General features: G+C 36.0%; 1 protein-coding gene across 1 annotated transcript; it reads left to right on the plus strand.

Annotated features, from left to right (window-relative positions):
• The first annotated feature begins 13,895 nt into the window (after nt 1-13,895).
• On the plus strand, nt 13,896-15,775 carry LOC106388561 (heat stress transcription factor B-2b). Its single transcript, XM_013828663.3, has 2 exons — nt 13,896-14,591; nt 14,675-15,775. Exons 1-2 carry the CDS (start codon nt 14,307-14,309, stop codon nt 15,347-15,349), a joined length of 960 nt encoding a protein of 319 aa, XP_013684117.2. The 5' UTR covers nt 13,896-14,306; the 3' UTR covers nt 15,350-15,775.
• Nucleotides 15,776-15,944: the final 169 nt, after the last annotated feature.

Below are 15,944 nucleotides of genomic sequence, written 5' to 3' on the forward strand. Positions count from 1 at the left end.
AGATAATCGCTATAAGAATTGAAATGTTGAATCTGTTAGAGCATTCAAATATTTTTAGAGAGTAATTGTAGTTTACAATATTGAAAGTACTTACAGACCTTTAATAAATACACTAGGATAAGACAATAAATTTATATGAAAATTATTTTAAAAATCTCGTATAAAAAATAAAATTTATATTATTTATCGAATTAATATTTTTGGCCCTTAAACAATTTTTTTAAAAACATTTTTTTGTTAATTACATAATGCTTTTTTACAAATGAACTGATCAAAAATTTTAAAATATTTTGGGTCAAAAAATTATTTATCGCATAAAAACCTAACGTTTAGGCCGAAGAATCTTATACCTACTATTTGGTTACAATGAAACTATGTCATCTAGATTTTATATCATGATTTAGCAATTTAAAAGTTAATTATGGTTATGATAAGTTTACTTTCACGTGTCAATCCTATCTATCTTCGATATTTTTCTCTTTTTTGTGTCATTTTGGTTATTGTTCGATATAAATGTTGATTTCTGAGTTTATTCTTGTTTCTTTCTTTTATTTTGACCTGAGATTTAGAAAATGTTTAAGATTCAAAATTATTAAAGAGATATATATTTAGGTTAAGATCTGCTCCTTATGCAAAATAAATATTTTATATTTATTACTTATTTTTTTTGCATATTATGAAATAATAAAATAATAATTATATATTAAATAACTAAGAAATCAGTTTCTATTATGTAATAAATTGGTTTGCACATATAAATCAAATAACTGCTCTTGTTTATTCGCAATCATTTTAGGATAAACAAATCAAAACAATAAATCTTATCTATTGTATATGATATATAATTAAATTTAAACGATATGAAGTATATATAATTATATTAACATAATCACCTATTAAAATAAAATTATTTATTTATATGATTTTATTATCATTGTATCTTATTATAGAAAAAAAATAAACATTGATCACAAACGTTTATGTAAGACTTTTAACAGTTTTAGTAATTTACACTTGTTTTGAAAAATTTAAAATATGACATATACAAAAAAAAATATAAATTTTTAATATATGATTAATGTAATTATGTAATTTACTTTAATAATAAAGAATTAGACAAAAATGATAGAAAAATACAAATTATTAGCAACTCTTCATTATTTAAAATTATTAATTACTATATATATATATATATAATAATCACATTAGGTAATTCTGTAGGTTTTATTTAAGGAAATAATATATAATAAATTTCAATTTGATAAATGAATGGTCCATAATAGACATACTACATAATATAACATTTCCTAGCAATTTAATTTTGGACTAACAAAATTCTTAATTGATTTTCAAACCGTCACATAAACAAATTAACATTTCAATTAAATGATAACTCAGCATATGACAGTTTTTTAATTATTACAAACTACATGTTCTAAAATTTTTAAATGTTTCTCTATTAATATATAGAGAATGTTAAACCATTGATCATTAATTATTAACATAATAATTTTAACAATTTTTGTAATTTTTTCATTTTTTAAAATGCAAAATATAACATATACGAAAAAATCTATATTTTAATTTTATAGCTAATTTGATTGTTTAATTTATTTTAATAATATAAAATTAAACAAAAACGATGGATGAGATATAAATTGTTATCAAATCTTTATTATTCGAATCATTAATTGTCATATATATATATATATATATATATTAGTCATATTTGGTAATTCCGTAGTTTTTATTTAAGGAAAGAAAATAAAATAGTAATTGTACACTTTAATTAATTTTATGATTTGTTTAATGAAAAGTATAATATATACTTAATTGGACCAACATATTTTCTAAAGATTTTGAATTTTATTCTGGTGACGACACTTAAAGATTGTAATGTTTCTCAATTAATATATAAGGGATATGAGAGTGTTCTTGATTGCTTGCTGTAGAGATAGTAATCGTAATTTACACTACTTTTTTTTACATATATTCCTTGAGAAAAACTATTAAAAAAAACTAAAACTATTGCTATAGCTATTGAAAAAAACTCATAACTATAAACATACAGCTGGGACCACCTCTTATTCTCTGTCTTTCAACTGAAATTCGCTCATGTATTTGATTAGAAGGCTGCATTGCTTTGTTTCATTCTTGGCAGCATTGCACCACTTCTTACCTCTATGTGCAGAGTTTCATTCTTTGAAACGTTCATTGGGTTGGTAAATCTGAAGAGAATAGTATCAACTGGAATTCATGCCTATTCATTTGATGTAATTAAACTTTAGATATTCATAACCTTTTGGCATCAAAATAGAATTTAACTAGTATAGCACCTTTCACCTAAGCGTTGTCTATCATATCACTCTCTGTGGCGTAGGTAGAAAACTAACAATTTTTTTTTGATAAATACACCATCAATAATGTTTTTGAAAACTACACTATCTACTAAGTGAATTGACTAAATTATCCTTTTCAAATATTTTAAACTATCTTAATATTCAAATTAAACCGAACTAAAACTGAACTGAAAAATACAAATTAAACCAAATTAAACCGAACTAAAACTGAGCTAAAACCTGAACACAAACTAAACCGAACTAAAACCAAACCAAATTAATTTTGGATTGACTTTGGTTCAAGTTTTCTTAGACCCAAATAACCCAAACCAAACTGAACCCGTAACTAAACCGAAATGCCATACAACATGTTGACTCAGCCTTGTTTTCTTTTTCAAGGCTGACTTGACTAAGTTCTAAAAAATTTTAAATTTACAAACTCGTCTAATATTAATATGAAATTTACATTTGGCAATAACTTGTGTCTAAGTTCTTGAGTGTCTTTGAGATTAGTTGTTTCCAGCTATTTAACCTAAATATCATAATTCAAACTACTAATGTATTGCTGTTTTAGAATAATGGGGAAAAATCTAGAGACATGTAATATGGATTTTCAGTATTATTAAATCCAAATCAAATCAATTTGTTTTGAACTAATGTAGAACAAAGCAAAAAAAAAGACTAGGAAAATAGGGGAAAGACAACATTTGCAATAGTCTAATAGTCCAAATTTGTAAGATATGAAAGATTCAAACCCTCTATCAAGTTCTTATATATATACTAATATATTTATATTTATTATATAAAATTATACCAAAATTATTGTACAAAAATATTTTTACTTCTTAAGTTTGGCTATACTATATTATTTTGTATTTGATTCATTGATTTCATAAGATTTAGCATGAAATATTCTCTATTTTCATTGTGCCTGCTTTCGATAAAAAAATCACCATAAAACAAATAAGAAAAAAATAATATTTTCCATAAAAATTTCCACCCGTCACAAATGAACAAGAACCAGAGAAAAAATATCTTTTCGTATATCATTTTCTGTGTATTTCAATTTTTAACCAAAAAAACTAAAACCCAAAAAAGAGTTAAAATCTCTTACTCCTGTATTTGTCAAGAAGAAAAATCCTAGTAAGGTATAAAATAATCTAAATATTTGGCAAATAAAGAAACAAAATCAAAAGGATATATGAAATCCAACTTAAATAGAATTTTCGAAAAGATTACATCCATTCACAAAAGCCATCAAATAAAGGATTCGCCTCACATAGTCGGCTTGACTTTACTCGGCACCACCAGCTCGGCTTGTGAGCTCGGCTTGTGAGCTCGGCTTAACAGCCCAAATGCTCGGTCTAGGTGCTTGGCCCATAAAGCACGGCTCAGCCCATTAGGTCAAACAAACTTAGGGTGAACATATGAAAATGTTTATCTATAAAAGGAGGACAAGAGCAACTAAGGAGGAGATCCAAACTTGAACACACACATAGACTGAAAGCTATAAATTAGGATTTTGCTCTTTGCTCTTCTCTCCGACTTTTACTTTCCTGGCTAGCTCAGACGACAAAAGGCGAGTTTTCCTCTGCAGACTGCAGAGAGATATAAATATGTAGCAAATTGTGTTTCTGTTGTCAAGATTATTAGAAAAATGGTTAAATAGATCCAATAACATAGTTTTCGTTTGAATTCAAAACTATTTTTGTTCTCATGTTTTTCTTCCTCCTTTTTTTGTTCAAGATCTTGTTTGGATTCAAGATTCTGTCTATCTATAATGTCTTAACCGTGTTCTCATTTGTATGCATGTAGTTGAGCCGTGATGGACAAGGCAGACAGCTCAAGACAAGTTTCAAAATGGAAAACTCTGGACAGGGGCATACTTTCCGTTATCTTCCGCAAGCTAAACGTAGAGGACCTTACCATGGGAGCGTCAGGCGTCTGCATCTCCTGGTTCCTTGCCGCCCACAATAAAAGTCTATGGAACACTGTTGACCTTGATAAGTTCCGACAAACAGATAAAGACCTAAGACTTAATGAACTAAGATATAGGATTGTTTTTACGGCATAGAGCCACTTTTTGGGAGAAGATTTCCCAGTTAGGACAGAATAGAGAAACTGCCTGGTTGTTATCAGGAGACTTTAATGATATTCTAGAAAACAAGGAGAAAGTGGGAGGTCCCGAAAGATGCGAAGGTTCGTTCATTCCGTTCCGTAGTTTTGTCTCCCAAAATGGTTTATGGGATGTCAAGCATATCGGAAACTCCCTGTCTTGGAGAGGTCAACGCGGTTCCCACTACATCAGATCTCGCTTGGACCGATCCCTTGCAAACTGCGCATGGTTTGACATGTTCCCTGCAGGGCGTTGCGATTACCTCCGTTTTGAGGGTTCTGACCATCGACCGATTGTCACTTATCTGGATACCTCTACAGTAAAGCGAAAGCGCCTTTTTAAGTATGATAGCGGTATCAAAGAGGACCCTGAAGCTAGAAAAGTAATTGAAGAGGCGTGGAAGAAAGATACTCCGGAACAAGTGGAGTCCAAAATAAAGAGATGCCGGATTGAGCTGATCAAATGGTCAAAATCTAAGAAGGAAAATAGCGCAAAAACAATCCTAGAGCTTCAGAAGAAGTTGGAGGAGAACCTGTCCTCGGATACTCCTTCCATAGAGATCATCCAAGAGCTCTCGTTGGCTTTGGCTAAAGCATATAAGGCTGAGGAACTGTTTTGGAGGCAGAGAAGTCGCATCATGTGGCTGCAAGGGGGTGACCGTAACAGTGCTTATTTTCATGCAGTCACTAAAGGAAGAAGATCTTTCAATCGCCTCACCACTATTGAAAACGAAATGGGAGTACCTTTTCATGAGGAAGTAGAAATTGGAGAGGTGTTTGCAGATTACTACTCAAAGCTTTTCACCTCAAATGGAGCTCATAACTTAGAAGCGGTGGAGGAAGCAGTCACAGCAAGAATAACTCCTGAGATCAACCAAACCCTCTCAACAAGTCCTACGGATGCAGAGATCCTACTGGCAGTCAAGAGCATCCATTCGGATAAGGCACCGGGGCCAGATGGGTTCTCGGCAGGATTCTACCATTCTTTTTGGGACTTGATTGGAGTTGATATTTGCCGAGAGTCCGACATTTTTTGAGTCAGGAAAAATGGACAGAAGGATCAATGAGACTCATATATGCCTGCTCCCAAAGATCTCGGGACTGAAATGCCCCTCGGAGTTCCGTCCCATTGCTCTCTGCAATGTGCGATACAAGATAATAGCAAAGATCCTAACTCTTCGGCTTCAGAAGTTCCTTGATACCATAGTCTTGGTGCATCAATCTGCCTTCATCCCGGGGAGTGCAATTACGGAAAACATCTTGATAACCCATGAGACCCTACACTTTTTAAAAGTGTCAGAGGCAACTAAATGATGCTCAATGGTTGTCAAAACCGACATGAGCAAAGCCTATGACCGAATTGAGTGGGCATTTCTCGAAAAAGTTCTTCAACAATTTGGTTTTGAAGCGGTATGGATCAATTGGGTAATGGAGTGTGTCACCACAGTCTCCTATTCTTACCTTATTAATGGAGCACCCTATGGAAGAGTCTATCCGAAGAGAGGACTGCGACAAGGAGACCCCCTATCTCCTTACCTCTTCATTCTTTGTACAGAGGTACTTACGGGTCTGTGTTTTAGAGAACAACAATCTGGCTGCTTCAATGGTCTGAGAGTAGCTCGCAAAAGCCCCCTGGTCAACCATTTGTTGTTTGCTGATGATACTGTCTTCTTCAGCAGCACTAGTATAAAAAGCTGTACCTCTTTAATGAGGATCCTTAAGAGATATGAAGATTGCTCAGGTCAATGCATAAATCTCGAAAAATCTACCATCTCTTTCTCATCAAGAACCCCGGAAGCAATCATGACTCAAGTTAAAATATCAGTTGGGATTGATAAGGCGGGAGGAATGGGAAAGTACCTGGGCTTACCTGAAACGTTTGGCCGCTGCAAGAGAGATGTGTTCACGGGCTTGGTTGATAAAATCTGGCAGCGATCTCACTCTTGGCCAACAAAATTCCTTTCTGGTGCAGGGAAGCATGTGCTCCTACAAACTGTCCTCTCTGCCTTCCCAAACTACTCCATGTTGAGTTTCAAAATCCCAAAGTCCCTATGCAAGCGCATACAATCGGTTCTCACCAGATTTTGGTGGGATAGCGCTCCAGATAAGAAGAAGATGGCATGGGTTTTGTGGGACAGAATGGCTACGCCAAAATGTATGGGAGGTTTGGGGTTTAAAAATTTGGAATCTTTTAATGATGCCCTTCTTGCCAAGCTGGGTTGGAGAATCATGAACAATCCAGATGCATTACTTTCTCGGGTGTTGAAAAGGAGATACTTTTGGGACTGCTCATTCCTAGAGAGCTCACCAAAGCAAGCATCTTCCCATGGATGGACCGGGATAATGGCAGGGAAAGCGCTGCTTGAGAAAGGTATGGGATTCTTGGTGGGGGATGGTGAAACTTTCAAGGTATGGTCAAATGCTTGGCTCTCCCCCTCTCAGCCTCTGACGCCGATAGGACCACCAACTTTCGAAAACCAAAAGCTTAAAGTAAAAGACCTCCTGCTCCCGGACTCTAACGCTTGGAACTTGCCCCAAATCCGACTCCATTTACCTCACTATGAGGATGTTATAAGACAGCTGATTCCCAGTGCTTTGAAACCACCAGATAGGCAGGTCTGGCTTGGAGAAAGTAACGGCATCTACTCAACCAAATCAGGCTACAAGATGGACAATATCTAAGTCCCAACTCAAAACCCTCATGGTTTCGACTGGATAAAACATGTCTGGAAGTTGGACTCTCCAGGCAAGATCCAACACTTCCTCTAGCGAGCTCTGAATAATGCTCTCCCTGTGGCAGAGCTTCTCATTCATAGAGGAATGGAAGTAGAACCATCTTGTAAAGTATGTGGAGAACTAGAAACCATTGATCATGTTCTCCTGCATTGCTCTTTTGCCCAAAGAACTTGGGAACTGGCTCCAACTCAACTTGCATCAAGCCAGGCGCTACCTTCAAATTCCCTCCAACAACTGCTCTCTCTGGTACCGAAAGTTCTTAATCTTCCCCCTTAGGGATTAACCTGTTCTCCGCTGTCCCCCTGGATAATTTGGAACCTTTGGACAGCAAGGAACAAAAGGATTTTTGAGAACAAAATCTACTCTGCTGAAGAGACTCTTTCTAAAGCTATTAGGGATGCAAAAGAGTGGGAAGGAGCAAAGAAGATACCTGCTGTGATAGAAAATCCTAGGCAGAATCCTATGAGCCAAATTGATTCTATGATCCCAACTTGTTGGGTTGATGGTGCATGGAATGCGGGTTTTAAATGTGCTGGTTTTGGTTGGTTTATACATGATAAGCAATCTAAGCTGGAGATTAAAGGTGCGGCATCCCGCTGCCATGTTGCATCTGCGCTAACAGCTGAAGCTCTGGCCCTCCGAGAAGCACTACAGGTGGCCTCTAATGAGGGTCTATCACGCCTCAAGATCATGTCGGACTCAAGTGTCCTCATCTCTGCCCGACGATCAGGGACGGTTCTGAATGAGATAGCGGGACTTCTCCATGAAATTAGTCACCTCATTTCTCTCTTCACAACCTTTTCTTTTGTTGTAATCTCACGTTCAGTAAACACTGTAGCCGATGGGCTTGCGAAAGCTGCTCTTGCAGCTCTTTGTCTTCAAAACATTGTATGAATGCTTTAGTATGAATTAATCCTTTGACCAAAAAAAATAGGATTGATACGGAAAACTTCCAGAATTCTGACATTAGTGAAACAAGCAGAAGTCTCAGGAATATCACCAAGTTTAGCCGCAGTGTCCCGGTGAATTTGGTTTTTGGCTGTTGTTCCTCTTTAGATGACGAAATTCTCATGTTCGCTGCTGCCAGGTAAATCCCATCCTTAAAACTGAATTGAAAAAAAAAACTGATTTGTGTTTGTAGTGTGTCTCATTTTCTTTTGTTTCATGATAGCATGCCAAACATAGAGAAACTTGTTTTGCCGCGCTGGTGCTACCTATCCAAGAATTCATTTGGGTTTGCGTTCAGTAAATGGAAGAATCTGAAGACATTGATTATCGCTCATGATGTCCCTCTCACAGAGACTTTTGAGTTTCAAGTAGTGGGAGAGAACTGTAGTAACCTCACAAACTTAAAATATTTGGGTGGTTTAGGAAAAGAGACTGCTGAGGAAATCGTGCGTTACTTCAAGAACATCAAGAGGCTGAGTTTGCAATGCGCTTATGTCAGCAGACCAGGAGTTTTGTTGCTAATTACAGGCCTCCAAAACCTTGCGATCCTTAATGTTTCACATTGTAAAGAGTTTGATGACGAGACGGTAACTATGGACAATATTGTACAAGCCGCCACTCAGAAGCGTGTCAGATTTATACGTTGTTCAAACAATTGTACTTGCAGAAACAAGCGATGGTTGGAAGGGCTCAGGACGTATGGTTCTGAGAGTTGGCGAAAAGATGAGATAAAGGAACTTGAGTTCTGAACTTCAAAAAAAAATATAAATCGATGGGACTCCACCTCGGCTTCTATTCTATCCGACATTATCTGTTTCTTGAAGTCTATTTAGGTTCTCTTCATTTAACGTGTAATGTTTTTGTTTTTATTCGCTTTATTTCTATATATGTAATATGCTGTTCAACAACAACTATATATCTTCCAAAATGGGAAAAACGTCAATAAAATCCCAAACTTTACAAAATAAGCTAAAAAAGCCTCAATTTTTAAGTAAACCAAAATATTCTCAAACTTTAAAAAAAATTCCTAAAATAATCATGAAGTTATATTGACTCGGTCATTTTAAACATTTTGAAGTTAACTGTTAACTTTTTATAAACTTCCGTTAATTAATATACGATGTGTTTTACTTTATCATTAAGAAGAAAAAAAGAAACTCGTGGTCTTCCCTTCTTCTCCGTCGATAACAATCCCTAATTCTCAAAATCATTCACCTAAATCCATAGTTTATTACACAGGAAGGAAGCTTAATTCTTGACTATTTGAAAAAAACAGATGGAGAGGCCGAAGAATCTTGATCATAGACGTCGTAAGAAGAAGGCTACATCGAGTGAAACAACCGAAGAGGGGCACAATGCAAGAAAAGGTTGTGAGCTTGAGCAAATCGCCGCAGTGAGAGACGAAACGAACCTCGACCCGACACTGAGAGAGGCCGTCAGGATGATGATGTCGACCTAGATGAGGGAGAATGAGATGGTGGTGATAACGAAGAGGATGATGTTGAAGAAAATCAAGTAGAAGAGAATGGAGAAAATGGAGTAGGTGTGGAAGAATAGAATTGTGATGATTTATCACAACATTTTGGAGATGTCACGAGAGAAGAAGAGAATGCAAGTGATGGAGAGAGAGTGGTGATGATATTTGGGATGATGAGAAGATACCGGATCCATTGTCTTCTGACGATGACGAAGACGAAGAATAGGTAGAACGAAGAGAGTTGTTTTCCAATAGTGTTGACAGTGAAGAACTTTTGGAATTGGGGAAGACATTTGCTTGTGCAGCAGATTTCAAGTTGGCATTGTTAAGGTACTCTCTGAAGACTCGTTACGACATTTAAATCTACAAGTCTACATCAAAGAAGATGGGTGCGAGATGCTCTGATGTTGAGCCGAGTTGCCTTTGGAGGATTTACTGTTCTTACGAACCAAAGAGGTACAAGATGCAAGTGCAAGTGTATATCAATGAGCATAACTGTACATCAGGCTATTCAAAGATGCTAAAGGTATCATCAATTGCTTGGCTGTTTGCGGAGAGGTTAAGGATCAACAGGAAGTTTACGAAAAAAGAGATGGCTGAAGAGGTCAAGAGAGAGTACAATTTGATTGTCAATGTGCAAAAGCTATTCCGACAGAGAAAAACAAGCCATGAAGTGCATTTCTCACGTATATGGGATTATGAACAATCTCAAGCTTAATAACTTCTTCTTTCTTTTATTATGTAATGGTTCAGACCATCTCATCTCCTTTGTCATATCATTTTGTTAACAGCATATCATGGATCACGTATTTCTTGTTACACGTCTTCTTTGTTACGTTTCTTTGCCATCTCCTCTTTTGACTCAAACTGTTCTTTTTTTTTTCTTTTCTTTTTGTCATCTACTCAAACTGTTCCAGCCATCTCTTTTATTATTTTGTTTAACACCATAACAACACATCTTCTTAATCATCATGAACAACACATGTTCTTAAACATCAAAACAACACAATTTCTGGGAATTAGGGATTTGTAGAGTCGATGAAGAAGAAGAGAAACATGAGTTTATGTTTTTAATCAAACGCATCATTTCACCACTATTTAACAGAAGTTAAAGCAAAATTAACGGTTGACTTCGGAGTGTTTAAAAAGGCCTAGTCAACATAAGTTTAGGATTATTAGGAAATTTTTTGAAAGATTGAGAAGTTTTTGGCTTACCCAAAAGTTGAAGATTTTTTTAACTTATTTTTGTTAGTTCAGGATTTAAATGACGTTTTTCCCCTTCCAAAATGGTATAAATTCTAACGTTTGTACCAAAAAATGTTTTTCGAAGTTCTTTATCAAATTATCTTGCAGTTTCTTAGTAAACATTCTTTTTAATTTCTTAGTAAACCTTACATTTACATATGTAGCTCTTAGCCGTGCGAGCAAAAATTTTATACATAAGCGATAAACAAAATTTATGCCCCTATTCAGAAAAAAATATCTTAGAAATATCATTGTTACAAAACAAAAACTAGAAACAAAATTAATACTTTTAACATTTTTTCTTCATTTTCTTCCTGTAAACACTCATTGACAAGACTTTAAGAACTATTATTGCTTAAAAATTTATTTTAATAGATAAGATAGCCAAATCACTTAATTTTTCTTGTGACATATTCAAATGACTATAAACTTTTTATCAGTTTCAGTTTTGAAAAACTCTTTTCGACGAAATGCTAATAGTTTCTTATGAGAACATATTTGTCCGCAATTTTCTTATATTTTGTCCTTAGAAATCTGTTATTGTTTTATAACTTTTCTTTTGTTGTTGTTGCTGCATTGAGATGGAGTTATAAGATGGTCGAATAAAAATTCAGAGATGGACACTCTAGAATGTTTCTCCTTCTTCAATGTGATATTTGTAGTTTTTCTTCCTGGTTATTATAATTTGATGGTTGTGAGATAAAAAAGCCACTTGATGGTCAAACTCTTTGATTGAGTAGAAAAGATCCAAAGATATCATAGATATAATGAAAAAAATTTCAAGATTTTTATATATCTTTAGATGATTCTATTATTTAGAATTTAGGTTACATAAATGTTCCAACCTTTAATATGATTACTAGGTGAACCCCTGCATATAGTTTTCAATAAATTATTCTCTAATTTAATGTCTAGTTTTTTTTGTTTTGAATATTTGTTTTAGTATTTCAGTTAGAAGATTGAAATTTTTGGTTATAATTCTTATTATCTTGTAAACCCCTAACTTTTTAAGATTGAAAGTTAACTTGCGGTTTGTTATTATACTTCCCAATTAGCTTTGCCCCTTTCATCATCACTCTATCACAATAAGTGTTTTTCTTCCTCTTGAGCCCCACTCTCTTCCTCCTTTCGTTCTCAGACACTCTTTAACTTCTATCAAATCCAATTGCAAACCCTTCCAGCAGAGCAGAAGATAATCGCTATAAGAATTGAAATGTTGAATCTGTTAGAGCATTCAAATATTTATAGAGAGTAATTGTAGTTTACAATATTGAAAGCACTTACAGACCTTTAATAAATACATAGGAGAGTGTTCATGATTGTTTGCTTTTAGAGACCAACTCTAGTTCTCGGTCTTTCGACTGAAATTCGCTCATGTTCTGCGAAAAAAAACTTAAAAAAATATATTTCAGAGAATTGTGCTAACATTATTTCTTATCTTGTTTACTTTCAAGAAAAACATCATTTCTCCTTTTGTAGTAATGAGGACGAAAAATCCTTAAATATATATAAATAATAAGTGAAACAAAATAACTGTATAAGCATTTTGGTGAAATTTTTGTTCAAAGAAAGACCGGAGTTATACTACATGTTAAGTTTACAGCTAAAACTTCTGGCTTTGAAAATATAGTTTTCAAAGCCAAAAGTACTATAAATGATTGCCTTTGAGCTTAACTCGATTCTGGGACACAGAACAAGTCATAAAAGAATAATACTTTGCATTCTGGTCATTAGGAAGTGTATTATATATGTTATGTATATGGCGGTCTTATAAATGGAGGTAGAGATGGAAATTATGGATCTAGACCGCAGATCTAAATCGCAAAGCACTGTCGCATAACGGTATTGGGACAAAGTTTTCTAGGTCCGCAAATTTTTGGGCCTCGCGAGACGGGTCTTTGCGGGACTGAGCTTTTTGCGGGATGGGCCGAAACAGGTCATGCGGGTTTACATGGATCCGTATTTTTTTTTCATTTCTTATTTTACCTGAAAAACGAGAAAAAAGTGAGAAAAAACGATTTTTGTGATTTTTCTCTCAGAAAACATAAAGAGTTCCGGTGATGATGATTCGAGCTCCGGTGATGATGATTCGAGCTCCGGCGATGACGACTCCAGCTCCAGCGATGAGATTCGAGTTCTTGTGGTGTTTTGATTTGGTTTTCTCTTTTTATTATACACAACTATGAATTGTTTTATTACAATGTGATATTTCTTTGTTTAAGTTGTTGATTTGTTTTCAGTACTGTGAAGTGGTGTTTTTCTTAAATTAAAAAAAAATTGTTACAATGGTGTTGTTTAGGAGAAAAATTAGTCGTATATCACGTCACTTGTATAATTTGGCAAAGTGATTCACAATTTTTTTTGGCAATCCAAATAATAATAATAAAAAGATGGTTTGATGAAAACATATAACACTTGAGCCAAATTATTACAAAGACAACAACTCAATCAGATTCAAACTTAACAAAAGCTTATGCTGATAAAAAAAAGGCTTTTAACTAAAAAACGCAAGTACAAACGAAGTTTTGTGGCATTGATTTTGATAAAACTTTAGTGAAACTTAATGAATTCTCTTCAATTCTCTTACACAACTAGTCTACTCAAACATTCATGAAAGAAGATGTAGTAGGCGGTTTGATAAAGAGGCGTCCCACAGGACGGTCTGCAAAGACCTATATATTATGTGGAACGAATTTGGACCGGCATTTTGATGACCGCGGTATGCACATAACAAATCCGCTGTGACTGGTTCGATGACTAATCTGTTGCGGTACGGGACGGAACGGAATGGGATAACCCGTTTGACAGATGAAAATGGAGGTCTTGTTAATTGGATTCAAGGACTGATTCCACTTGCATTATTAATTCGGAGATGCTATAGCTTATTATATCAATAAAGTAATTAAACGTTTTCGTGAAATGGAAAGAGAACAGGGACATAAAAGGGAAGTGAAGAAATAAGAAACTTCTGGAAAAGGAGAGGGAACCCACACACTCTCTTCTCGCACATTCCTAGACTCTTTCCTTCTTGTAGACCCCTCACTTTTTATTCCAATTATACCCTTTTCTCTCATTTTTAGTTTCCTTCTGGAACTTCCGATTTGTTGTCTCTCCTCCTCTCTATCTCATTCTTATCGTTCCGTATTTGCGAGAACCTTCTAGAACACACACACTCTCTCTCTCTCTCTCACGTTTGAGATCCGTACGGACTCCTTCTGGATTAGGGCAATCTCGTTGTTGGTTGGTGAAAACTGAAAAGATTGCGTTAAGACATAGAGTTATTTTCTGAGTGTTTCTTAGGATTTGGTTTAATGGTTTCTGAAAGCGAAAAGAGTTATTATCATTTGTCTTTATCTGTAATTCGGATTTGCTCATGATTCCAAGCTTCTTCAAGCAACCAAATTAAAAAGGGTTCGGGTTATTGTGGTTTTGTGGATCTAAAACTCATGCCGGGGGAACAAACAGGAGAGGTTGGCGGCGGTTGTAGCGCCGGTAATAGTGGAGGAAGCAGTGGCGGCGGTGGAGGAGAATCGCAGAGGTCAATACCGACGCCGTTTCTAACGAAAACGTACCAGCTTGTGGATGATCCGGTTTACGACGAATTGATTTCGTGGAACGAGGACGGTTCAACATTCATCGTATGGAAACCAGCTGAGTTCGCGAGAGATCTCCTCCCCAAATACTTCAAACACAACAACTTCTCCAGCTTCGTCCGTCAGCTCAACACTTATGTGAGTCTTTTCGCTTTTTTTTTTTTGTATGAATCTCGATACCGGTTTAGTAATTGAGTCTGACTCGGTTTGATACGGTTTAGGGGTTTCGAAAAGTGGTTCCGGATCGTTGGGAGTTCTCTAATGATTGTTTCCGGAGAGGTGAGAAGATTCTGCTTCGCGATATTCAACGCCGGAAAATCTCTCAGCCCGCTATGGCCGCTGCCGCTGCTCCGGTGTTAGCTCACGTTGTTTCACCGTCTAACTCTGGAGAAGAGCAGGTGATTTCTTCCAACTCATCCCCTGCGGGTACAGGAGGAGGAGGAGGATCGGTTGGTGTGGCTCTGCAGAGGACGACGAGCTCCACCACAGCGCCGGAGCTGATGGAGGAGAACGAGCGGTTGAGGAAGGAGAATGTACAGTTGAGTCAAGAGCTGACAAAGCTTAAAGGTTTGTATTCCAATATCTACAAGCTGATGTCGAATTTCACGTCAGGTGGAGCGGATTGTGCGAAAACGTTGGATCTGATGCCGGAGAGACAAGAGATGAGTGAAGAAGCCACAGAAACAGGGACTGGTCTGAAGCTCTTGACCCCGAGGTTGTTTGGGGTTTCGATTGGGGTGAAGCGAGCTAGAAGAGACCATGAGTTGGGTGCTGCTGCTGTGGAAGAGGATGATAACCAAGAGGAAGAAGAACAAGGCTCCGATGATAAGTCAGAGCCAATGGAGGAGAATAACTCCGTTGACCACAATGGGCCATGGCTTGAACTTGGAAAGTGAGAAAGGCAAAGCCATTGCGATGACTTGGAGCAATGTTTGGTCATAAGAGCGAAAGGCTCTGAACGTTTAGGGGTGTGTAGTGGGTACCAATACACAGATCCTACTACCATCCTTAGGTGTTCCTGATGTTGCTTCTTGAATCTTCTTCTTGATGGAACTGAAAATATTCAGGCTCGTTTGGCTCCACCTGATGGAGGTACTTGGCATGATATCAGATAACACATGGAGATTCGAGGTTGGATCTTCATAGTATGCAGAAGAAACAGCACAAAGCACTGGTTTTGTTAGATTTATTGGCAATGTTCTTTTAGTTAAAAGTTCTTTCATGTTATAGGCTCATGGTGTTTTATTTGTAGTCTACTTGTATGATATGATGATGATGATGGATTTTATTTTTATTCTAGATTAGAAGATATAGTTCAAGCTCGTTTCTGTTGTAGTCTCATGGTGTTCTATTTGGTATTTACCTAATGTCATAGGAAGCTCGTACTGGCGCTTTAAGAATAAGGAGGCGTTCCCGTCTTATCAAGGACCTATGCATTGCAAAATGATGTACGCATATTCAGATTTTATCATAGGTAGAGAACTGAACTTC

This window comes from Brassica napus, chromosome C3, assembly GCF_020379485.1.
Source record: "Brassica napus cultivar Da-Ae chromosome C3, Da-Ae, whole genome shotgun sequence".
NCBI lineage: Eukaryota > Viridiplantae > Streptophyta > Magnoliopsida > Brassicales > Brassicaceae > Brassica > Brassica napus.

Bases quoted from the DNA above. Each gene is read 5' to 3' on its own strand.
- LOC106388561 (XM_013828663.3), top strand. From the start codon at position 14,307: ATGCCGGGGGAACAAACAGGAGAGGTTGGCGGCGGTTGTAGCGCCGGT. The intron at 14,592-14,674 runs GTGAGTCTTTTC...GATACGGTTTAG, and splicing joins TCCGTCAGCTCAACACTTAT to GGGTTTCGAAAAGTGGTTCC.